A 25,589-nucleotide genomic window follows, 5' to 3' on the forward strand; every position below is an offset into this window, starting at 1 on the left:
AGTATAAAAAAAAAACAATACGAGTAGAGGATGTATGATATGTGTGTAGATAAAACGATTTATACAGTCAATCACGTCGACTAGGGAAATACTTAATATACCTATCGATACTGACAGATTAGAAGTTACAGGAACAAATGGAACAATGCACGATCATACACGTTTTTACAAGTTTTTATTTAACTTGCAGTGTTTGTAATACGTATGTTCGGGTCAAAATTTGCAAGCTAAATTAGACCCAGTTCTCATTATTCAATTGAGCTGATATTTCACATACTATGCAAGTCGGGTGACAATCTGACAATGTAGTATTATGGTACCATCGAGCTAATCTGATGATGGACAGGAGTTGGCCACGGGAACTCTGTTATAAAACAAACGCAACCTAATCGGTCGGTAATGTTTGGGTCTGTTAGAATTCTCTTGTTGAATATTAGTTGCATGTTGAAAGAGAAGTACAGTCAGCGATAAAAGTTTGTAACAAAATTGATTTTTTACGATAACTTATTTATAAAATGGTTCATGAATACGAGTAGACCTAGTTTTAATTATGCGAATTTTCGCTCGGGCTTTTTGTTGGTCATTGTGAAGTCTATTCATGAGGCGGGCAAAGTTTCTCAAAGTTATTGGAAGAAAATGCAGAAGTGGCGTGTGCCCCTACCGACGCCACTCGAACGCATTGTCACGACCTCATTCTAGACTGCTAAGGAAGCCACAAAAATCTGTATCCGCCTATCAAAATCAAAACGCCTATTACCATCCAGACCTTAAAACTTGAAATGTAGCCGAAGGGTGAAACTTTTGAGTGGCATGACATGACATAGTCAGAATGCTGCGTCTCTCCATCTCCACTCATAATACAATTGAAAACAAAACCGATTTTTTTTAAATAAAATATGTATTATCTCTTTTTAAATTATGCGCTAGTAATTGATATGATTGAAATGCCAAACCATCCGTAACACCATGGTTGCAACGAATACCAAATGCCCCCAAACAACTAAACGTCAGTTTTCTTTCTTAACGAATCGCACAAGGGTCGGCATTCGGTTCGACAGTGTGGATTTGGCCCAAATAATTACATAAAAATAAAATAAAAAAGCCTTTTATTTCGAGTCCAATTTCTGGCTAACGAATATTCAGACCCGTATGTGCTAAAGTGTGGGGTAAGGCAAGGGAGCCTAACCTCGCCTAGATTATTTAATATGTATATAAATGAACTGATCGAGGGGCTCAGCAGCATTCATGCCGGTTGTAGAATTGATAACGTTTGTGTAAATAATATAAGTTATGCGGACGATATGGTGCTGTTGAGCCCATCAGTATCAGGGCTAGAAAAGCTAATTGATACATGCGAGATATATGCGCAGCAGCACGCTTTGAAATACAATGCTGCCAAAAGCGAGTTCATGATTTCAGGGGTAAATTAAAGAGTCCAGAATACATGCCCAAAATAATGTTGAACAGATATCCTTTGAATCGTGTCACACATTTCAAATAGCGCATTGAACATTGGACCTGACAGGCGTTGTCGGTCCGAGGCGGGATGCTGGCGCACACGTTCGCACACTGCACTGCCCAAGTGAAGCTGATTTTAGTCAAAGCTCATTGTCAAAGTTTTTACACGTGTAGCCAGTGGGCCAGTTTCAGGCTGAAGACTTATAATACCCTACATATTCAATATAATACTCGTATCATTTTCAGAATGCTGTTTGGGCTTCCTCGATTCTGCAGCGCCTCTGGAATGTTTGCCGATGCCGGTGTACAGGACTTTTATGCCATAGTAAGGAAGAAGACGGCATCTGTGGTGATGCGGATAAGGAGGAGCGCAAATAGCATCCTGAGAATGATAGCAGAGCGGTGGGATTCAGATATTTTCCGCCGATATACCCACCTTCATATCATACGATACGACCTAAGAAATAGGTATTTTTATGAACTGTTAATATAAGATAGTTTACTAATGTAGTTTTATAAGTGTCTTGTAACTAACAATCCATGGATGTGAGGAATCTGAAATAAATTATTTTATTTTATTTTTTATAATCAGCCGAGGTGGTTGCATTGCATTTCCCAATACTTTACATGGCGCAGCCGGTAGGATCCGTACCTACGCTCCCAAGGGAATGTAATGCACGACCTAAGGTACATTAAAAGCGCTATTACAGTTAGAGATCTAATAGATTGCCTTAGGCCAATCAAATGAGATACATGAAAATCGGCCAAATGCATGCCGGGCCATGCTCAGTGTAGGGTTGCGTAGTTAGCATTATATCAGAACAGTCCAAATGGGGGCTATTACCTGGGGGATTTGTACGTCTTTTTACTAAGAAAAGTAGGTTTTTTGCAATAATGGAGGATCACTGAGCAAAGCCGTTGACGGACGGACGGACGGACATGGCGAAACTATAAGGGTTTCTGTGACTACGAAACCCTAAAAAGCGATTTAAGGAATTAATTCCCAGGGAGCTGGAAATCATTTCAATACCTTCATTTGGTCCTAAATGGCTGTAATCGGTTTACCTTTGTTTTATCGCCAATTTTTCCGTAGATTTTTGTTTCACATAAAATTTTACAAATAATTTCCTATGTAAAATAATATTTACACAGAATATTGAATTCAAATAATTTTAGATCGAAATATTTAAATTTCACACGATTAAATAAAAAAATAATGTTGTTCTAAGGATACTTTGTTCATATAATTTCATTTCACAGAAACATCGATATGTAGAAAATTTGATTCTTATAAATACGGTTTACCAATACTCGTATTTAAGATATAGAACAGTTATTTAGACGAACATTAAATTCATAGAATAACATTATTAAACTATTCTTCGTACATATTTTTGTTTGTCCGAAAATCATTGCAACGTCGCTTATCGGAACGCATACCAAGTTGTATAATTATTATAAAAAAACAAAAAAAAACCCGACTGCACACTAAAAAAGAGGAAAACAAGCCCCACAAGAATATTGTTGTTGATGGTATCTATATGGTTCTATGAAAAAATTCTCTAAAACAAAATTCGTCAAAAAGTAAGACGATAGAATAAGGGTGCACCGGGTGTAATCCGAGTTAGCGCAATCACAGGGGGTGTGCAAGCTGTGTTGAACTAGTTATTTTTCGAAGAAGAAATAATAAGCATTAAAAATAATAAAACAAAAACTTAGTTCTGGGTTCAAATCCCGAATATTTGTTCCTGAGTCGGGTGTTTTCTATGTAAAAAAATATCTTTGCTCATCACACAAATAAATGCTCTTACCGGGATTTGAACCCAGGACCATCGGCTTAGAGGCAGGGTCACCCACACTAGGCCAAATCGTCGTCGTAAAGTTGAGGGCATCTAAGTGGTAAAGATGGAAAATGTTGCTTCGTAGAGCGATGGCGGAAAGAAGCGGCAATGTTTGCATCATGTGTTGCCTGTTGGAGGTCTGTGGCGCCCTCAATAAACTTCTAGAATTTCTTGTCTGTCGGTAAACTTTCGTTTCCAGTACGATCCACAATGTTAGAGAAATGGGAAAAGGTCCATGGTAGGGGCGATTACAGCGCCCGTTCGGAATTAAAAGCGGTCCGGTGGAAATCGCAATTAAAAATTTCTAATCGAGCACTTTCATATCGGCGTGTTTTCTTTCCATCGCGTCCGGCTGGTACAGTCAACATCCATTATAGCCGAAATTACGTGTCAATAAATGTAAAAAAAACGGACAAGTGCGAGTCGGACTCGCACACCGAGGGTTCCGTACTTTTTAGTATTTGTTGTTATAGCGGCAACAGAAATACATCATCTGTGAAAATTTCAACTGTCTAGCTATCACGGTTCATGAGATACAGCCTGTTGACAGACGGACGGATGGACGGATGGACGGACAGCGGAGTCTTAGTAATAGGGTCCCGTTTTGGCACGGAACCCTAAAAAATTAAATCCCCCTACGCAATTATGCCAAAAAATGCCTTACATCATTTTGGAAAAGTGCTGGTACTCTTCAAACTGCTTGATCGATTTTTATCAAATATAAATGAACATAACTAAGAAAAGAACCACCAAATAATCGGACAGACAGACGGACATGACGAATCTATAAGGGTTCCGTTTTTTGCCATTTGGCTACGGAACCCTAAAAAGCGCTGGTGGCCTAGCGGCCAACACGCAATTACACGATACGACGTCGTATCGTGGGACGATGCGATGTGACGCCGTGTCACGTTGCGACGTCGTGTAACGTTGCGGCGTCGTGCCGTGGCACGATACGTCGTCGTGCTCCAGCACAATACGATGTCATCTCACAGCACAATACGACGTCGTGTCACGTTGCGGCATCGCGTCGCGGGACTATATGACGTCGTGTCGTGGAAACCTACAATCTAAACCGTAAATGTTTATAACATTAAAGAAAGAAACAAACATATGTTCAAATCAGGGAGAGCGACACACACAAGGACACACACGCGTCATGCTAAATTGCATTTATTCTTTGGTGCTGGTCTTTTGGTCGACCGGCATACCTTTATACATATAAAATAAATTCTGACTGGATGAAAGGTGGATGGCTAGGGATGTCCTGCCGACTAGCCACCAAAAGATGGCGTGATTGTGCACAATTTGCGGATTCTCGATATTTTTTCCAAAACCCAAACATTTTCCTAAGACGTGTTGGTTGATACTTGCGTAAACAATAAAAAATATTACGTACAAATCGAAACAAGAAAGAGATTTACAGAAACTCGGCGTGTCACATCTTTTCAAAACATTACATCTTATATTGAACATGCATTAAAAAAGAAAAATAATCGTAGAGAGGTCGATACTAGTGAAAAACCTCGCGTTCTTTAAATTGTCTAGTGTCTCTGTGACATAGGGTAAGCCGTAAGCATCTTTCTTTGTGACCGCATTTAGTTTTCGACTATCCAAACTAGTGATGGGTAGGACATCAATTTAAAATGAGTTTGTATGAGTACCTCATTCTCTTAAATGAGGTGTTACAATGTCTTACTTCAAATGAGGAGAGGTACTAGCACTTTTGCAGCATCGACTATTCCATCAACTCCAACGGCAGCAAACCATATTTAATGTAAATACATATTTAGGCATTGCTAAACTTCCTTTTAAATATTTACTTGGAGTGCAATTCTGGAGGTTTAAAACAGAACTTTAACAACAGAAGACATACAATTAAGAATCAAACTAAGGAGTTAAAGTACATACATCCTATTGCAACTTAATTTGATGCTTTTATGAAACTTGTTCTAATTTAGCAGTTTATTATTTTTATTGTTAGATTGTTCAGTATCAATCCTTGCTACTTGATATCATTTTAAGTTTAACATTCATATATTGAAATAAATACTAACCATAAACTACCAAACTAACAATTAACAAAGAACAAATCCAATATTTTTTGTACCATTATTATATAGAAATTACTAACTTACCACCTCATAATTTATCAGTAATAATAGCATTGTAATATGATAACAAACGAAAGCCTCAATAACGTTCGCGCGGTAATGCCACCGGCGTGTAATATACACTTGATTTTTGTATGCAAAAGACACAAAGAAAGACCCACAGCTATATTTTATCGCGAAAACAATGTTAATATATTGTTATTTTGGTATAATTATAAGAATGGTCACTGATCACTATTTATAAAACACAACTAAAGATTACGAACAACTTTTTCGAGTTTCTCGTACTATAAATATGTCAAAATCATAAATGATCCAAATACTATACGAAGCACGTTAACAAAAAGTATTACAAAATCAAATCGTTAAAATGTACATGTTTATTTCACCTATACAAATTATATTTACTTTTTTATTAATAAACTAATGTAAAATATCATATTTTGTGTACGCCACTATATTATATTTCAATAATTTAAATAATATTTTGGTCTCTTAAACGATAACTGTTTCTAACTAAGCTAGCTTCGTAAATGCCCAGTGAGACTTGGTTGGCATTTCAATCGCTTATCAAGTAACCATTTCACTGTCCAGTCTAATTGATTCAGATTATACATGACACCAGCAATATGAGTCTTGAGGTCAGGTTATACTGGTATGCGCGTTAGTACAATAATAGCTAACAAATATGGAGGCCTACCGCGAACCACGAAGTTTTGCTTTGCTGTCGCACTTACGTATGAAATTACAAGTGCGACAGAGAGAAAAAACTTTCTTCGGTAGGTTCGTTGATGACTTAGATTTTTCGCTTTTGACAAGTAACTTAGCAATGCTAGGATCAAAATGGCGTAATATGTATGTAAGCTTGCGGACGCTTACGCTTGTTTTCTTTCGTGTTTCATTTTTAACGTATTTTCGATGAGGTGTTATTGAAGCACGGCGCGTGTCTGTCTCACTCCCTCTTTCGGTAAATCTAATTCATTGTTTCATTTTGAAAGGATTTTTGAGGGGATGTCACAGTGAGGCGAGTGAATGGTACAAACACAACGCATTTCTCGGACTTCTCGGTGGACCTTTTGTCCTTGCAATAAGGTTTGTAGTTGGGCAGTTGATAGTGTGAGCGATGAATGCGATGACGTCAATGACTCATTTCTTCATTTGAATGTCGGCGAGCACCGAGCGCCTCGCGACTCTCTTGCGAGTTGTGAGGAACGCGAGTGAGTTTGAAAGGCTGAGAGTTTTTTTAAAATTTGAAGTGTTTGAATGGTTTGAGTGGTAAGAGCTGTGTGTGATGCGAGCGAGTAAATGAGTAAAATTAATTGAGGAGTGATGTATGACATTTATGCGGTGTGAAGTTCTGCGACAATTTAACTAAATGTGTGGTACAAATGAGGTGCCTCACGAGTGAGCAACTCAACACTAATCCAAACAAAAGCGCGGCTTGCCGTCCTTCTTACGTACTACTAAAACTGGAGAAGACCAAGGGATTTCACAGAAGCAGCAAGTACCCAACACGGTTCCCGCGATTCAGCTTGTACGGCCCGAGCCTGGAAAGACCATGAAGAGGCAGTGGGAAATGTTCATCCCACAAGAAACTGTCTAGAACCTTCTCACAGATGAAGTCATACGGTATGCCACACCACAGATCGTCGAGGTCGTGGGACGTGTGGGCGTTATTATGATGAAAAAATAAAAATAATGAAAAAATGATTTATTCAGTAAAAAGCACATTAAAAAAATACAATAGTAAAAATATACCTCTTTTTAAGTATAGAAATACCTTTCTTTTCATTTTTGTGATGGTTCTATTTTTAATCTCACAAAAGATTAGTTGAGTCGTGCATATCGTCGAGGTGGTGGAACGTTTCGGTATTGTTGTGTTGATTCTACTGTTCATCCCGCAGCAGACTGTCAGGTGCCTCCTCATAGATGAAGTAATATGGCAAGCCGCACCATAGATCGCCGAGGTGATGGAACTTATGGGTGTTATTGTGATGTAGTGGGTGTTCTACTGTTCGTCCTACAACAACCAGTCAAGTGCCTTTTCACTGATGAAGAGTGTTTACTTGTCACGCAACAGGTTGTCGTGGGTGTTGGAACAAATGGGTGTTGTGATGGTTCTACTGTTCATCCCACAGCAAACTATCAGGAGTCTTCTCACAGATGAAGTGATACGGCATATCGCACCACAGATCATCGAGCCCAGCAGAACGTTGGATGCCGCCGCAGTACTCCACGGGGTGGTCTTTGTAGGGCACGCTGGTTGGCTGCCCGTGCGACCAGCGCGCGTAGCCCGCCTGCTGCAGGGTCTGACCTGCAAGATCGAATGACATATTTAAGTCCATTTATTTGTAATTTGAACAAATCGAAGCGCATTTTGGAAGCAGTGAGCCTAGTCAAAAACAAGAACCCATTTGATTACAAGACTGTTATGACTTAAAGCTTTGGATTATGAGTGTATTCTTTGTTATACTTCAATTCGACAATTAAATTATGTCAGTAATTTCATGAATTAATATATAACGTCAAAATCTGAGGGTTATGAATCATCTTATCCTGCACTGGACGAGGTCCAAAATAACCCAAATTTTTGGTATAACAATATATCTGTGGGTAACTTATTAGGAGAGGATGTAAACTAAGTTCACTTTATAACGCCGTTTTATTTTGACTCCTTATATCAGAAGGTTACAACAATAAGTTTTACACAAGGTTAAGACTAACACCAGACCAGGCGGTGCCGCGGGATCGTGTTAGTTAACTGTGTGCGCACTGCATGTCTTGCGCTAAGTTACTTGCTGAGCTAAACGTTCCTTTGAACTGTATACAAAAAATGCTGACTCTAAACACGCGTCACCACCATTTCCTGGCATACGTGTATAGAAGTCCCTTATTTTGAGGTTTTTAGTAATTGATTTTCTGTATCAATAAATCGCTAAATTGTGCATTTAAATGTATGCACGTTGTTCCAAATAATATTACAAATATTTTAGTGTTGATTGCCAATAAAAATTGCTACTACGAATTTCGAAAATCGCTACTACTAATACCATCTATCGGTTAATTAAGTCAAACTTGTTATACTTCTTCTTTCATAGGGATAAGTTCGCCTTTGTACTTCCATTACTGTAATTTATTTTTGTAAATTTGTGTTGTGTACAATAAAGTGATTACTATTACTACTATAAACTGTCAACCATAGTTATCTATAGATCCGCTGTCATCCTCAGTTTGTATCGGGACCGATGTCGCGATGTCGCCGCAGTTAAAAATGTGTGCATCAACTACAATTACAATATTGTACGCATAAGGTATGGAGTGTGGAATTAAGAGGAGTGGCATCTCTTATGGTAGAACTGTTGCAAAAGTGTCCAGCTGTCAGCTATAAATAATAGTTCCAAATATTTCCAGAGTAGCGCTAGAATAGCTAAGAACCTAGGCGTTATTGACGGAGTGAATTGCGCTGTCTATGATTTGATTTTTTTGTTCAAGTACTCTAGGTATTGTAGCGCCACCTATTTAAAGTTTTTTGATGACACATTTTGGTACAGGAGATTTCGTTCCTTATCTCCACATTCCGTAATATTACTTCAATATTGAGACTAATGTCATATTTCACATGTTCATTGTCCATTGTGTGTTAGCTTGGAAAACATCAATGGTAAAAGTACACATGACAAGCAATGGAAGCTTTCGAATGTCCGGCAATTTTCCGGCAGTCCGGTTTTTATTGCACAAATAGATTGCTATTAGTCCTCCCTGTGATAAGTAACTCCACTATTATTTAAATTTACGTTGAAATTGTGATTTTTGCACGTAATTGCGGCGCAAACCGGCATTTTGCTTTGACGTTTACACCGCAACGGTTGTGCATCAAATGACAATCCGATCGTACTTTCTGATCATTTTGATCAGAAAATAGAGACACGTGCCTCGCTGTCGAACCACCTCTCCTTATAGTCATATTTCTGTGTATTTACACCCACACGCTCAATTTTCTACTTCCTAATACTTGATGCCTTAAAACTTGACGCACGTATCTAATCCCATGTTTATGTTAGTCTTAAGTAGTTAAATTCTACGTTTATTTTTTCTCGATCACGTTTACATTGTTTTATGAAAAAGGAAGTATAAAAAGATTACCTTGGACGGTGAGCCATTCTCCATGCTCGTTCCAATCATGGAAGCCAATAAAGACCATTGTGCCGCTATATGGCGACCTAGACTGCATACTTGAGGGCTGGTATTTCGCGAACAGGTCTGCCAGGACCTAAAAGATAAAGAAGATAAGAAATAAACACAAACATAAAAGAAAAACATACGACAAACAAACGACGGACAGAACATAGTGATGGGTTCCCCGAGTGGAGGGCTACATCTTCGTGGTGTCGGGAACTACTCGTAGTTGGGAATCTTCAATTATAAGGCTCAACTTGGCAATACTAACTTTATTACTTTTAAATTTTAACCATTTAACACTTAGAGTTAAAGTTACTGTTAAGAGCCAGAGGACAGAATGAGCTCCTGAAGATGAGCATGGGTTTATATACAGGCTTCTTATCGTCTAGGAGTAGGGTTATCTTAAATGTGAAAACATGTGTGACAAAACTGGAATAGAGCCGGTCGTAAAATTAGATCCATTGAAGGAATCACGTACAGGGCTTCTCGCCTAATTAATTAGTTATGATAAAAAGCGAAAGTTGCTCAATCTGTCTTGATAATGTAATAAAATATATGAAATATTATATATTATGGAATACGCAAACTTAACTACATATTAAATAAAGCTACGATATTAATTTAAAACCATTTTAAAATAGCTGACAACATACCAAAACCAACCAACGTAATTTAGAATTTAGTCGGGTTTGATGTTGAACAAGCTTTGTCAGGGAACCAGACACACGTCGTACTTGTGATGTTTTAGTAGCAGGCAAAAATGAAAAGACTACCTATGAACAAGACGAACAATAATAGCATAGCGCTTTTATTAAAATAATTCTACGGATTAGGTACACTCACATATTTTTTGTCACTCGCGCGACATGTTTCGGAGAGCTTAGGTCTCCTTTCTCAAGCACTAACAGTGCGAGCAGCGCTCACGACGGCCGTGTATCGGTCGCGCGAGTCACTAACAATACGTGAGTGTAATCCGTAGAATTATTTTAATGTTAGTAGGTATGTCTCACGATAGTTTAAATTCGAGCATAGCGCTTTCTCTGCTACTTTGAAAGTTCCATAAGAGTAATATAAGAAAATCCGGTTCCACTTGGTATGTTGGTAGTTTGGCTTCAGCTCCGCTGTTGATGATGGCAAGATGGCCGACCTTGGCCGTGCAGGTCATGTGCGCGCGCAACCACGTGCGCGGCACCAGGTGGAACATATACCAGCTGCCCGTGCGACTGTCTACCTGACTCTGTTGAAGTTATTAGTTAGTTTGGACGAGGTTCTACTGTAGTATAGTCACCTTGGCTTCAGTGTCGCTATTGATGATGGCTAGATGGCCGCCCTCAGCCGTGCAGGCCATGTACGCGCGCGACCACGTGCGCGGGACCAGGTGGAACTTGTAGCAGTTGCCCGTGCGCGCGTCAAGCTGGTACTCTGTTGAAGTTAATATTTATTTGGATGCAGTGAAACCATGTAAACACCGTGCGTCAAAAGCGAATCCCGAGGAGCTTCGGTGTCTGGCTAGACCACAATGAAAAGTAAAAGTCACTAATCATTTTTTCACCCTTGTTGAGTATATAAAATAAAAGTCACTAAAGTATCTACTGCTACCCTGTTAAGCTTTAAAGTCTGTCTTTTAATTTGAATACCTTACTGAAGAAGTGAATGTCGTTTACATGCCTACCGAAACTTGGCAGGCGTCCACAAGCTCCAATAAGTCTGCACAAACACTTGGACTGGCTCGCCATTCTACACTGGCCATTTACACACTTGCGACTGCGGCATTGTATTCCGGACAGGCAAGCATGGCAGACGTGTATATAGAAGTTGTTTTGTCTCTTGCGTTTGGCTTGACATTTTTTTGAATAAAAAAAAACAAAGGAAGCGAAAAATTGAGTAAGCAGTGTAGAGTCCATCAGTTATGAAACATCACTGATTGAGATCTGTCACTTTTGACAGCTAGATATACCAAGAAGCTAAGTTTTTACGTCAATGACTGGATGGGGAGGCTGAGGGGCACTGGAGTCGGTGGTCACGTGGGTGACGTCTGTATTAACAGTCTCAGCTACGCTGACGATATGGTGCTTCTCAGCCCCTCCATCAAGGGTCTGAGAAAGCTGGTTTCTGTCTGTGAAAATTATGTAAATTCTCATGGGCTGATTTACAATGTGGCTAAGACAGCGCTGATGGTTTTTAAGGCTGGAAGGGGTCCGGATAACATACCGGAAGTCAAATTAAATGGAGAGAAGATGCGTATTGTGCAGCGGTTCAAATATCTTGGCCATATACTGACGGACGACATGAGGGACGACAGTGACATGGAACGAGAAAGAAGAGCTCTGGCTGTTCGTGGCAACATGATAGCCCGCAGGTTTGCCGGGTGTAGCAGGGGAGTTAAATGTACATTATTTAATGCATATTGTCTCTCTTTCTACACCTGTCAACTGTGGGTCAGGTACAGCAGGAAATCGTACGGCACCATCCGTGTGCAGTATAATAATATATTGAGGCGAGCTCATATTCGGCACGGTTTCCCATCACTAAAACCGGCGGCCCTTCGCCAATCCCTAGTTTCCGGGAATCGCCTACGAGCGCCGCACTTTGTTTTGGATGTGTAAGTCTAGTGGCGTGTGCGAGACTTTGTTTACATAATTCAAATGCCGTATCGGCTTCGGAAGACCAGTGTACAGGTGCATTGCCTTTGACGCCATCTTTGAGCACATTATTGAGAGGTGCTTGTATTTCAGCAGCATTTTTGATGAAACGCCGGTTGAAGTTCAGAACTCCTAAAAATCTGCGAAGTGATTTAACTGTTGCTGGCTTTGGATATTGTTGAATGGCTTCAATCATTGATGAAGGAGGTTCTATGCCAGAAGCTGATACTTTGTATCCCAAAAATTTAATTTCAGTTTGGCCAAAGAAACATTTAGAGGTGTTTATAATGACTCCATATTCATATCCCTGATCGACCTGTTGCTGAACCTATCAATGAAACAGTTCCTGATTCGCCATCACCTGCACTCGCCACGAAACCTATTTTTTCTACTATTTTTTATTTCCGCAATCTATCGCCAAAGAGAGCTAATTACTGGTTAAAAGTTAACCGAGTCGAGGTAAGGGAATAGTGGAGTAAAGGGAAAAAATATGCAGGGTTTCTGGCATGACGAAATTTTGGGCAGTACTCACCATTGTCAAAAGTACCGCAGGCGTTGGTTAACTGGTTAGTGTACTTGCGGTAGCAAATGTAAGGGTATGTGTCGTTGCAGCTCACGTCAGCCAGCGAGCCATCCTTCAGTTGCAGGATGCACTGCTCAGAGTCCTGCTTATTGTCAGGCTCGCCAGAAGCCCAGCGGTGCGGGATCCTTGCCAGAGGAACTCCTGAAAATAGGATTTATGTCAGACGTAAGCCTATTTTAAAGACAATTTTAGCGTTCTATTTATATTGTTCAAATTCATGAAACAGCATCCGGTGATAACACGTTTGGTTAATGTAGTACGGCAGGTAAGAATATTCGGACGCAACAAAAAGCTGTTACATAAATTTGAGCCACATGTGTAGAATGAAAAACGGGATTGATCCTTCTCACTAATGAGAAGTTAGGTAACCACCGCGGTGCACAAAAGAAATAATGCCTTGTGTTTTATGTGCAAAAGAGTGAGGTATTACTGTTCAAGTCTGGCGCTAAAACATATCCCATTCCGCCAATAATGCTCAGTGGTTCTCCTCTTCAAACAGTAACTAGATTTAAATACTTGGGTCACTGGGTTACTGACACTCTTAAAGATGATGCTGACATAGAAAGGGAGCGCAGAGCACTGTCGGTAAGGTGTAACATGCTCTCTCGCAGGTTTGCACGCTGTTCTAAGGAGGTGAAAATTACCTTGTTTAAAACTTATTGTCAAACCCTACACACGTGCAACCTGTGGAGTGACTACACTAAAAAAGCCTACAGTGCTCTGCGCGTCCAGTACAATAACGCCTTCAGGGGGTTATTGGGGCTGCCCTGGCGCTGCAGCGCGTCAGGGATGTTCGCCGCATGGAGAACCGACGGTTTCCAAGCCGTGATGCGGAAGCGGACAGCGTCCCTGGGCGAACGTGTTCGGGGCAGTACCAACACTCTCCTGAAAGTGATTGCTGAGAGGATGGACAGCCCTATCCTTATTCACTGGATGTCGCTGCATGCCAATCCAAACTGCAATTATACTTTTTACTAACACACTTAGCCGTAAGTCATTACTAACATAATATGGATGTTTTTGTCCGAAATAAATGTTTTCATTTCATTTTCATTTTTTTTTAACGGCCTTACGCGGAACTCGTTCTTTGCAATAGCTCTCCATACCAGTCACACCACAATTTAAGTTAGCCATTGCGGCTGTGTAGTTTTTTGAATACTTACTTATATAATTTCTAAACTATTATCTTTTCTTGTAGTTATTTCTATCAGATTCTTATTAATGAGCCCGTTCATATAACGCGATATAAATCGCATTTTTTCTCATTTAGCCCAAAAAAAACCTATGTTTAAAATTTATTTATGTACGTGTATGTATATTTTGAGTAACACTGCCAGCTTACTCCCAATCAATTGAGACAACGATTGATTCATTTATTATTTTCCTACCAATTCTCATATTACACGCATTTTTATACAAAAAGGGTCTTAGTTAGTATGCGTACATAGGTTAAATTTCTATGCGATCGATGTGGAAAGAAATGTCGCGCTGCTATAGGACTTTATAGCCACCAACGGCGATGCCCAGCCCCATAAACCTACAAGCGCCGCAACAAGCATCTACAACAGATGGTGTGGCCAATGATGATAGGTTAAATGTCCCAAACGCGTTGCAAAAATATTCAATAAATAATTAAATCAGGGCCCTTATTCGACATGCTAAAAGTGACGTTTCGTGTTGATTTCCATTTGATGTGAGAAATATTGTGACTTGTCGAATTGCTATTATCACCACCTGTCAGTGAACAATATCCACACTAGAGGCGGGGCGTTGTACCGGAATAGTTTTTGGAACAGGTTATTTGTAATAGACTACTTTTAGCTTGTCGAGTATTTAAAAGTACGGACTTTGATTTCTGAAATAAAACAAATATGAAACTTTTATCACCTCGTACCTCCATTCTTACCGTTACTTTAGGTAAAATAAAATTTTGTTAACAGATGGTTGTCTGGGTGTCTGTTGTATCTAAAAATAATGTAATAATATATAACAAAAATATGACAATAGATTCATAGCCTTCACTCAAAACGTCACCATATTTCCGACCCTTACCGAAATAATAAGTCGATATTTGTATAAATAATCCTTATTTGTAAGACGCCTAAGCACGGCAAATACGTAAACTGCCTATTGGGGGTCATACTCGTAAAACTGGTATTTTAGACGTACTTTTGGTACGAGTAACAGAGACGTACTTTTGGTACGCAGTCCCAGCTCTAGTCAGGATTCTAGTTGTCAAATATAAGCGTGTCGAATACGTATTAGTTAACTGTCAAATGAAATTAGATCAACGGTAGACTTTTTTGTCGATGGGTATGGCTGCCATGTTTGGATTTATGACATTTAAAAGGGGATCCTAAGGCAGAGAGTAGTTTTACCTGTACGATTTTGATTCTTCTACTGGACGCAAGATGGAGTTAGCTGCCAAATTCCGATCAGGCTGACGCAACTAGGAAGAAAAAAGTTTTGTATGGAATTTGTTTCGCAAATCATTGCCAACGAAGAAAAAGAAAACGTCAGTGCTATTTATTCTGTCAAGTTTACATCAAGTCTACTGTCAGCCTAATTGCTTTGTTTGTTTTGAAGGCTTCAATGTTTTGTTCGGGTATTTCGTGTAATTTCTTTATTATTTAGTGCAATAATCGAAAATAGTCAACCGTGATCAGAGCAAAGAGCGAGTTTGTTACAATGCCAGCGAGAAAACGGTTTACTAAGTGTGAAATATGTGGCAAGCGAGCCACTCGAGAAAATCACGAAAAAAGGGATTTTATGGCGAAATTTCCCTTGGATGAAGACTGGTAAGTATTGCTTTAGATACTTTTGACCTTATTTTGGGTCAGCAGGCTATAAACACATCGAAAATTAGATATTTTACATTATTTTTCGTTGTGAACTAGGGATGTACTATAACTATCGATAACTAGTTTTATTTGTATATCAGTGTAAATAATTAAATTAAATATGTGAAATTTCCTTAGAACTAGCATGCAATATGACCATAATTAATTCGTCGAAGATTAATAATGCATAAATTATCTATTACTTATGCATTAATGGTCATTAGTTAACATATTTTTTTTATCTAGTGATTATTTAATATATTAACCTAAAATGTAAGAAAATTAATCTCTGTTTTTATGATAAATAAAAAAATATTATAGGACATTATTACACAAACTGACTTAGTACTAAAGTATGAATGGCATGTGTTGTGGGTACTTAGACAACGATATATATATATATATATATATATATACCCACAACACATGCCATTCATACTTTAGTACTAAGTCAGTTTGTGCAATAATGTATATATATATATGTACATAGACCTAATTTATAAGTATTTATAAATACATAGAAAATACCCATGTCTCAGGAACAAATATTCATGCTCATCACACTAATAAATGCCCGTTCCAGGATTTGAACCTGGGACCATCGGCTTCATAGGCAGGGTCGCTGCCAACAAGGCCAGACCCGTTCTCATGATTAACAGACATATAAATACATAAAAAGTTAAAGCATTGATATAGGGTTGTTGATAACTGGATGCCGAAAAACATGATTTATAGATGCATATTAGCGCGAAATAATCAGTTGATCATCTCATTAGCAAACACATGGAATATAAACTGTAGATAAAGTCATGCTTTTCCAAGGCTGTATGTTTTCAGATGCATGCAGTGGGCCAAATTTGTTGGGAACGAAGACCTGATACATTTTCCCATAGAAAAGTTACATTTATTCAAACATGTATGTGCTCATAATTATGAAAATCAAGCATTTAATAAAATAAAAAAACACGACTTAAAAACTGTATTAAAATAATTCGGGTCCACATTAAGCCCGACCAGATAGTAGTCCAATTAAGAACTATCCACTATATAACATACAACTTAAATGTGGACTCGATGCTAACCTGATTTCGAGTACAAAATTTGTAGACAGGAGCCTATGTTTCAACCCTCCCCATTTTATCGATATCGATAAGAATCGTAAGCGTGTAGCGTACTACACTATTTAAATCGCTTATGTTGGTACTATGGTTCTTTGACGGTTCTTTGTCGTACATTTTGGTAATGATTTGCGAAACAAACTGATTCCACTCGCTAGTATGGAAGTCCCGTCTCTTAAAACGTAGTGATTTTTGTTATATTAATTAAATGGGAATAAAAGGCGGAATATTTTCATTGGACAAGATGTCAGTTATTCGTTTTATTTCATACAGCAACAATAGACAATTGGAACAATAGGAAGATAGTGTCAAGCGTAAACTAATATCTCAACACTCCTCCTCGATTAAAAATGTGGTACAGAGTTAAACATTTCTAATCGCATTTCAAATAACTTCATAAACAAAATTAAATTAAGTAACAATTCTTAGTTACACAAACACAACGAAGACTCTGCAATCTATAAAACACTAATATTATTATTTGAGAACACTAAGAGCACCAATAGTTATTAATAAATGTTCAGCAAATCTCTATTGTGATTAAACTTTTGTATAGAGAGTATTTTTGTAAACATATCGGCAGCATTATTATATGAGTCTACATGGCGAACAGATATTGTTTTATTTTTTACTAAATCCTTCACAAAATGGTATTTAATATCAATGTGCTTTGCACGTTTGCTGTTCTCGTAGCTACTTGACATAGCGATGGCTCCCATGTTGTCTACATAAACAGTAGGGGTTAAGCACTCACCGAAATCCTTTGCTAGACCTTTTATGTTTACTACCTCTGTGCATGTGGTGGCTAACGCGACGTATTCAGCTTCTGCCGTCGATAAGGAGACACAGTTCTGTTTCCTTGAGTGCCATCCTATTACATTGCCACAGTAAGTAATTACACTTCCACTTGTGCTCTTTCTGTCAATCTTCTGGCCTGCCCAATCGGCATCTGTGTAAGCTTCTATTTTATTTCCATTTTTCTTGTAGTTAAGACCAAAATTCTTCGTTTCTTTTAAGTATCTTAACATTCTTTTTGCTTGTTTCCAACATTGTATGTCTGGTTTGTCGAGGAATTGGCTTAAGTATGATACGGCATAACTTATATCTGGTCTGGTCACTGTTGCCAAAAACATTAGGCTTCCTATGATTTCCCGATAAGGAACATCTATCACATCTTTGTCATTTTTTATTGTGTGCATTTGAAAGTCTTTATCCAGTGGTGATTTTACGCCATTACATTCAGTCATGTTAAATTTTTCTAGCATTTTTTCAATATGTTTCTTTTGACTTATTTTTATTCCATTTTCATTTCGTGTTATTTCTATTCCGAGAAATTTATTAATTGATCCCATATCTTTGGCCTGAAATTCTTTATAGAGCTCCATCTTCACTCTCTTTATTTCTTCTTCTTCTCCAGTTATTAATATATCATCAACAAATATTATTATCCAAACTTTGGTGTTATAGTATAGACAAAAATCATGTTGAGATCGTTTCAGTCCAATCTTTTTCATAATGAAGTTGTTTAGTCTATCATTCCAACATTTTGGACTTTCCTTTAATCCATATAAGCTTCTGTTTAGTTTTAGTACTTTATCTTTGTTAACTTTCACTCCTTCAGGTACTTTAATGTACACTTCAGTCTCCAGTACTCCATTTAGAAATGCTGTTGGTATATCCATTTGAGATATTGTGTAATCATTTTGTACTGCATGTACTAAAAACATTCTTATTGTATTCATTCTCGCTACTGGTGAATAATTATTGCCAAAATAACTTTCTTTCTGCTGAAATCCTTTTGCCACCAATCTAGCTTTCTTAAGACCGTTTTCTTTGGTTCTGAAAACCCATTTCGTATCAATTGCTTTCTTGCCTTTAGCTTCCACAACTTCCCAAGTTTTTAGCTTTTCTAATGAGTTTATCTCTTTTCCGATTGCTTCTTTCCATCCATCATCTTTTACTGCTTCTTCATAATTTACAGGATCTTCACTACAAATTAAGCAATATGCCATATAAGTTTCATAATCGTTTAAATAGCTTGGTTTGTTTATTTGTCTTCCAGATCTTGTAGTGGTTGGATCTTGTTCATGCATGCTATGGAAAGAATCATCTTCTATATCAGTCACGGTATCATTGTTTTCATTATTTTCATTTACATTGTCAACGGTATCATTGTTTTCATTATTTTCATTTACATTGTCATTATTATTTTCATTTTCATTATTATTCTCGTTTTCACTGTTATTTTCGTTGTCATTATTGTTTTCATTGTCATTATTATTTTCATTTTCATTATTATTCTCGTTTTCATTGTCATTATTGTTTTCTTCATGTATTTCCTCAAGTATATTATTATCTTTATCATTTTCCATAATTTCTGTCGTTTCATCTTCATAATTTATATAAGGCACAAACTGGTTTTCTTTCTTTTCTGTTGTGTCTATTTTGAATTTGGTTTCTTTTTCATTGAATTTCACATCTGTTGATATGATTACTCTATTTTCTCTCGGGTCATATAGTCTGTACCCTGAGCCACTATATCCAACCATTATATACTTCTTAGCTCTTGGCTCTATTTTTGCTGGTTTCGGTAATGTGACAGCCCAAGCCTGACTGCCAAATACCCTTAGTCTTGTTAAATCATTATTGCCTAGCCATAACATGGCTGGTGTTTTGTCATTGAGCGCTTTAGTTGGACTTCTGTTTATTTCGTAAGCTGATGCTGTAACAGCTTCACTCCATAGACTTTTTGGTAAATTGGTTTCTGCCAGTTTTGTCCGTACTTTATTTAAGAGGCTTCTGTTCATCCTTTCTGATGTCCCGTTTTGCTGGGGGGTATACGGGGTGGTATATTCGAGTCGAATACCTTTATTATTACAATAGTTTTGAAATCTTTTTGAGTTAAACTCTCCTCCGTTGTCAACTCTTATTCTCTTTGTTTTTAGATTAAATTGTGTTTTTATATATTTAATGTAGTTTATTATATTGTTTTCTGCTTCATTTTTTGTTTTTAATAGTTTCACAACAACAAAGTGTGAATAGTCATCGACTAAGACCTGAAAATATTTATGGCCATATATGCCAATAGGATCGATTGATCCGCATAAGTCTGAATGTATCAGATCTCCAATTTGTTTTGTGTTTGATTCCTTGTAATAGAAACTTCTTCTCGTACTTTTTCCTTCGATACATATATCACAAATATTCTTGGGCACGGGCAAGTTTAATTGTTTCAAATCATTATAATTTATGTGTCCAAGTCTCTTATGCCATAAGTCGTCGGCTTCGTTTGCTACATGGGCTTTTTCAGTTTTGTCAGGTTCAATCATATCCATTTGCATTATATATAAGTTTTTGTATTTATTGCCCCTTATGTTTACATGGCCTTTCTTCATAAAAACATTTTTCTTGGTGAAACTTATTTCGAAATCTTTGTCTGTTAACTTGTGGATTGATAATAAATTGTGTTTCAATCCATCGACCAGTAAAACCTCTATGTCTATTTCAAACTTTTCGTATTTGGCCTCAATTATGCCCTTTTTTCGAGATATCAGACATTCTCCGTTTGCTATTTGTATCTTTACAGGGATTTCAAGATCTCTGACGTTGGTTACATATTTATAGCATTCCTTTTTAATCATATGGTTACTTGCACCTGAGTCGAGAATAAAATCGTCTGAATTTTCAATGGCAGCAAGTGCTATAAATGCTACTTTGTCTGTCACGTATTGTGGGCTTTGCCCTCTTCCTCTGTATCTACCCCTTGGGTATCTTGATGAACTTCTACTATATCCCCTTCCTCTATAGGAATGTGGGCCTCGATGCATTGTGCGACCTCTTTGTTGGGTAAAATTATTACGATTACTGTAACAGTCGCTCGATATATGGCCTGTTTTTCCGCAATTAAAGCAGGCTAGGAAGGTTACCTCGGCTTGTGAGGATGACGACTTTCCTTCATTTTTAAGTTCCGCGTCCAAAAGACGGGCCTTCACGAAATCTTCTGTCAGTTCTTTGTCTACACTCATTGTTTCTAATGTCGTGATTACAGTCTCGAATGTGTCCGGCAATGTTAAAAGTAGGTGCGCAACTTTGTCGCTTGCATCTAGTTTGCAGCCTGCAGCTTCCATTTCGCTGATAATGCTGTCAAATTTCAAGAAATGGTCTTGTAAGTTTCCGGTACACTTGAGTGTCAATAGTTTCTTTTTGAGGTACAATTTATTGAATACACTCTTTCGTTCAAATATTTCTTCTAGCTTTTCAATCATTTCTCTGCTAGTTTTGGCCTTTTTTATTATATCTAAGTATTTATCCGATACATACTGAACAATAACCGCTTTCGACTTTGCGTCGTTACTTTCAAATTTCTCCTTTTCACTCGCTTCTGTTGGCGGGTCCTTGTTCAGGACTTTTACTACGCCTTTTTCTTCCAATAATGTTTTAATTCTAAACTTCCAATTAGAGAAATTTTGCTTCTCATCCAATTGCGGCATCACATTGTGATTTGTAGACGTCATCTTTTGTTTTTGCCGTTGTGGCTGAAAAAACTTTTAGATGCTACTTACCTCTCGTATTTTCTTCTTTACACTTTTAATTTATACTCATTTACGTTTTTATTAACTATTATCCCCATTATTTAAGCCCATAACCTTTTGTTATATTAATTAAATGGGAATAAAAGGCGGAATATTTTCATTGGACAAGATATCAGTTATTCGTTTTATTTCATACAGCAACAATAGACAATTGGAACAATAGGAAGATAGTGTCAAGCGTAAACTAATATCTCAACAGTGATTATATGCTCTTTGACAATGACATGCAGTTGCGTCGATGTAGATCTATCATAAAACGTACATGTGACGCATGTGACAATTGTCCAGGATGAAAGAACTATCTTGACAATTAACATAAAGCAATACAATACCACAAAATGTCAACAAGAAAACAGATTTATTATAAAAATACAAATTATATACAAAGCTTCATTTTAAAACCAATGGTCGTGGGTTCTAACCCCGGCTCTTAACAATGTGCATCTTGTAACATGTACCGATTGCTTTACAGTAAAGTAAAATATATAATTATCATGAGGAAGATGGAGTAGCCCCAATAAGGTATATTTTCCCCTCTGGGTTAGAAGGTCAGATAGTAGTGAGACAGGGAGATATAGTGAAGAATGTGGAAAAACAAGCATTTATTGTGTTGTTAGGCTAGTTCTTTTTTTCAAAATTTGAAAACGAACGCAACAGCATGCTCAAAGCCCCCTGTGAGTCAGAATCTGTTAAATTCAGGCTTAAGACGAAACAGGAGCTGAGCCCGTACACAAATTTGAGATTTTTAGGTAAAAGGTAAAAAATATCGCCGTCGCGCTGACGAGTGTGGCACCCCGTACCTAGCTAGAGACTATCCCTTGTGTGTGTACCAACAAACCAAATTTTAGACAAATATGATACGTCTTCTTCTTCTTTGTCGTTGTACTCTTTGCAGAGCGTCGTGGTCAACTGCTGATATCAGGCGCAGATGTTGCTTGCCGTACGATTTCTCGCCATTTTTCGCGGTTGGGGGCCATTCTGGCAAATGCGTTCAGGGGACCCTTCATGGCAGATTTGATTTGGTCAGTCCATCGCATAGGTGGCCTTTTGCGCGGTCTTTTTCCGTTTGCTCTACCCTGCACCACTAGACGCTCTATGGAGTCGTTGTTCCTCCTCGAGACGTAACCGAAAAAACTGAGTATGCGGGTCTTTACGAGAGTCGAAAGGCGCTGCTTGATACGGAGTTCTTTAAGGATGGAGACATTAGTCCGAAACTCGGTCCAGGATATCCCCAGCATTTTCCTCCAGCACCATATTTCTAGGGCGTCTATCGTCTTTTCCTCTGTCTTTCGGATAGTCCAGGTCTCCGCAGCGTGTAAGAATATAGGAAAAACGACGGCCCGTACAAGCCGAACCTTCGTGGTGTTTGTGACGTTTCGGTGATACGTAGCCTATACGTAAAAACTAGCCAAGACAAATCTTTTATAATTTCAGGATTTTCTACACAGCACAGAACATGGGACCCATATAGATCTCAATTCCGTTGTCGGCGAATCAACAACGACTCATATTCTTAATATTGAACTTAACTGGCTCTCATTTCACATTTATGTTTTAAATTAATTATAGGCATAGACATACCATATCATATTATAAGTACAAAGTTTCAGAGCAATCTAGCAAGTCATTTTAAAATGAGAGCGTAACTACATTTGTATGGAGAACCGAATTTGCTGCGGACGCACTATGTAGCATAATCGGATTAGGACCAACCTCGAAATCTCTGTAACAGTCATGAAATTTATTATGTATATAAATTAAAGGCCCCTTTTTCATGCCCAAACCATTTAACATTTGGGGATCTCGAGGAATCCGAGCCATCTTGAAAAATGTGTACCATCAACACAACAGTCAACATTAAAACTTATTAAATTCTACACAAAAAAGTCCTCGATATCTTTGCAGAACAATACATCTCGTTATAGAGAATACTTGCTGAATCTAAGTTTAACGCTTATACACTTCCAGGGGACATTCTCTTAAAAGGAAACTCGGAGGAATATGAATTCTATTTTTAACTATACATTTGTACGTGGTCTACCCCAATATTAACATTTTACTCTACTGTGACTATACCAGAAAGAAGGGTTATGGGTGTACGTACTGATGATTCAGTACACCCAGTAGCTAGGTATTAGGATACTGGACGGATTTTTTTAAATGACGTATCGTTAGATTTCTCTTGCCATTCACAACCTACTTTTACTTGTTCTATTAAAGAAAAATCAATACAGCCGCCTTGAGAGGACTCCGAATATTAAATCATATTTTTTCTTCTAGCGCCTAAACTATTGAGCGGAGTACAGTAAAACAGACATCAGTAGATCCACAGTTAGTACAAGTGCTATGCAATACAAAGTTACTAAAATTAACGGAAGAAAAAAGTTTAGGGCTAAATAATACGTCATTTAAAAAATCCGTCCAGTATCCTAAGGTACAGGGTGTCCTGAATCCTCAGTACTTATACCCATAACCCTACTTTCTGGTTAAGTTGCAGTCAAGTAAAATATTGATATTGGGGTAGATTATGTACAAATGTATAGTTAAAAGTGGAATTTTTATTGTTCCAAGTTTCCTATTAAGAGAATATCCCATGAAAGGGTATAAGGGCTAAATCTGGGTTTAGCAAGTATTTTTTACAGCAAGATCATTTTTTTTTCGCAAAGATGTCTAAAACTATTTTATGTAGAATTTTATAAGCTTGAATGTTGCCTTACACGATTATTGAATAAAGAACGTAGATTTAGAGTAAAACGCGAATTTCTCCTGGATGGTCCACATTTTCCAAGATGGCTGCGGTTCCTCGAGGTCCCCAAATGTCAAATGGTGTGGGCATGAAAAAGGGGTCTTTAAGGGGCGTATATACATACCAAATTTCATGACTGTTCAGACATTTCGAGTTTGGTCCTAATCCGACTGTGCTAATGCCACTATGTACGTAAACTGTAACTGTACTGCGGACTCAACCTTCACGTTATAATTTTTTAAGTATTAACGTTGACATAGTAACGAAAATAATAAACACGTCAATTGAAGTAAACAATATTATTATATGCAAGAAAATTTTGCAAAATAGGTACATTAAACATTAATGATTAATATGTAAAACACCATTAATTATTGAATTAAAATTATGATTTTGTGTTAAAAAATATGAGACCAATTATACAGCCCGATTACACGGGCTACATATTAAAAATGATTATCATGGAAACAGTAAATATACACAGGTGAACAAAGTTATAGTAAAATAGGTGCATAATTTCAGAGCTTGCCTGGCCCACCTGTACCACCTACCATGACCACGGCCGTCTCCTACTATTATTTTTTTCTAATACCTATGGCCTTACTAGCGAATAGTATTCCATGTTCTTGATCCAGAATTTAAACCCTTAACTACATATTTGTGGCACTTGGGGTTGAATTTGAAACTGTAGGGCACTAGCGTGGCTCTATGAGAGCGCCTTATTTAGGCTTCTGGTGACCAGAGGATCAGCATTGTTAACCAGCGCGGAAATGCACCCAGCCTTCTGGGCACCCTACCGAGCGACCAGAATATAGGGCAAATATTTTATGTATACGTTTTTGACTTAAGTGTTTTTATCATGTTTTATATTTAAACTTACAGATGTCGAACTACCAGCAAAGTTTTTGAAGAGGTGTAGTTTTTATATTTCCTGGTACCAAACTGATACAGGAAATTGGAACATCAGTAAATAATCTACACCGAAGACAATGAAATATAGTCACATAATACTTTAATGTTTTATTTTATTAAAGAAATCGGTAAAAAAATGTGTTAACTGAAAAAGATAAATTTTATTTTATTTGTAGTTGAATAACAAAATATGTATTTAATCTCCTTTTAACATAGGAATTCTCTTTGTGTAGGTACATATAAATAATAGGTACTTAGGTCTTGGTAAGTAATATAGACAGGACAGTAGGTCTTATCTTAATAATTTGAGATCTCATACATGCGTTCCGATATATCTGATGGCGACTGTACATACAATGGGGTCGCGTATACGAGTACAAAGAGCATTAAAATAGTTGTTGATAGACCAAGTGAGCGAGCTACTATGGTACCTATCTTTATATCAATTTTATGCATTATGTAATAGCGCAATACAGAATTTTTTTTTGACAAATGTAGTATTATTTTTATAGTAATAAAGGTTATTCATGAACCATCTCGTAATTTAAAAAAAACGGACTTTAT

The 25,589-nt window shown here is 37.6% G+C and overlaps 1 protein-coding gene and 1 long non-coding RNA gene across 5 annotated transcripts in view; one reads left to right on the forward strand and one right to left on the reverse strand.

Moving 5' to 3' along the window:
* Window positions 1–7,109: 7,109 nt before the first annotated feature.
* The window catches only part of LOC133522457 (CD209 antigen-like protein B), a 30,227-nt gene continuing 11,747 nt past the window's right edge, over window positions 7,110–25,589 (reverse strand). For all 4 annotated transcript variants that reach the window (XM_061857818.1, XM_061857820.1, XM_061857817.1 and 1 more), the window contains exons 5-8: window positions 12,767–12,958; window positions 10,881–11,014; window positions 9,557–9,683; window positions 7,110–7,727 (exon numbers count right to left, since the gene is read on the reverse strand). In XM_061857818.1, the coding sequence (XP_061713802.1) occupies window positions 7,534–7,727; window positions 9,557–9,683; window positions 10,881–11,014; window positions 12,767–12,958 (647 nt within the window). In that variant the 3' untranslated portion in view covers window positions 7,110–7,533. The remainder of the gene's footprint in view (window positions 7,728–9,556; window positions 9,684–10,880; window positions 11,015–12,766; window positions 12,959–25,589) is intronic.
* Window positions 21,744–25,184, forward strand: LOC133522458 (uncharacterized). The gene is made up of 2 exons (XR_009800058.1): window positions 21,744–21,889; window positions 24,996–25,184. It is a non-coding gene; the product is annotated as an uncharacterized LOC133522458 (long non-coding RNA).

This window comes from Cydia pomonella, chromosome 10, assembly GCF_033807575.1.
Source record: "Cydia pomonella isolate Wapato2018A chromosome 10, ilCydPomo1, whole genome shotgun sequence".
In the NCBI taxonomy this organism is placed as follows: domain Eukaryota; kingdom Metazoa; phylum Arthropoda; class Insecta; order Lepidoptera; family Tortricidae; genus Cydia; species Cydia pomonella.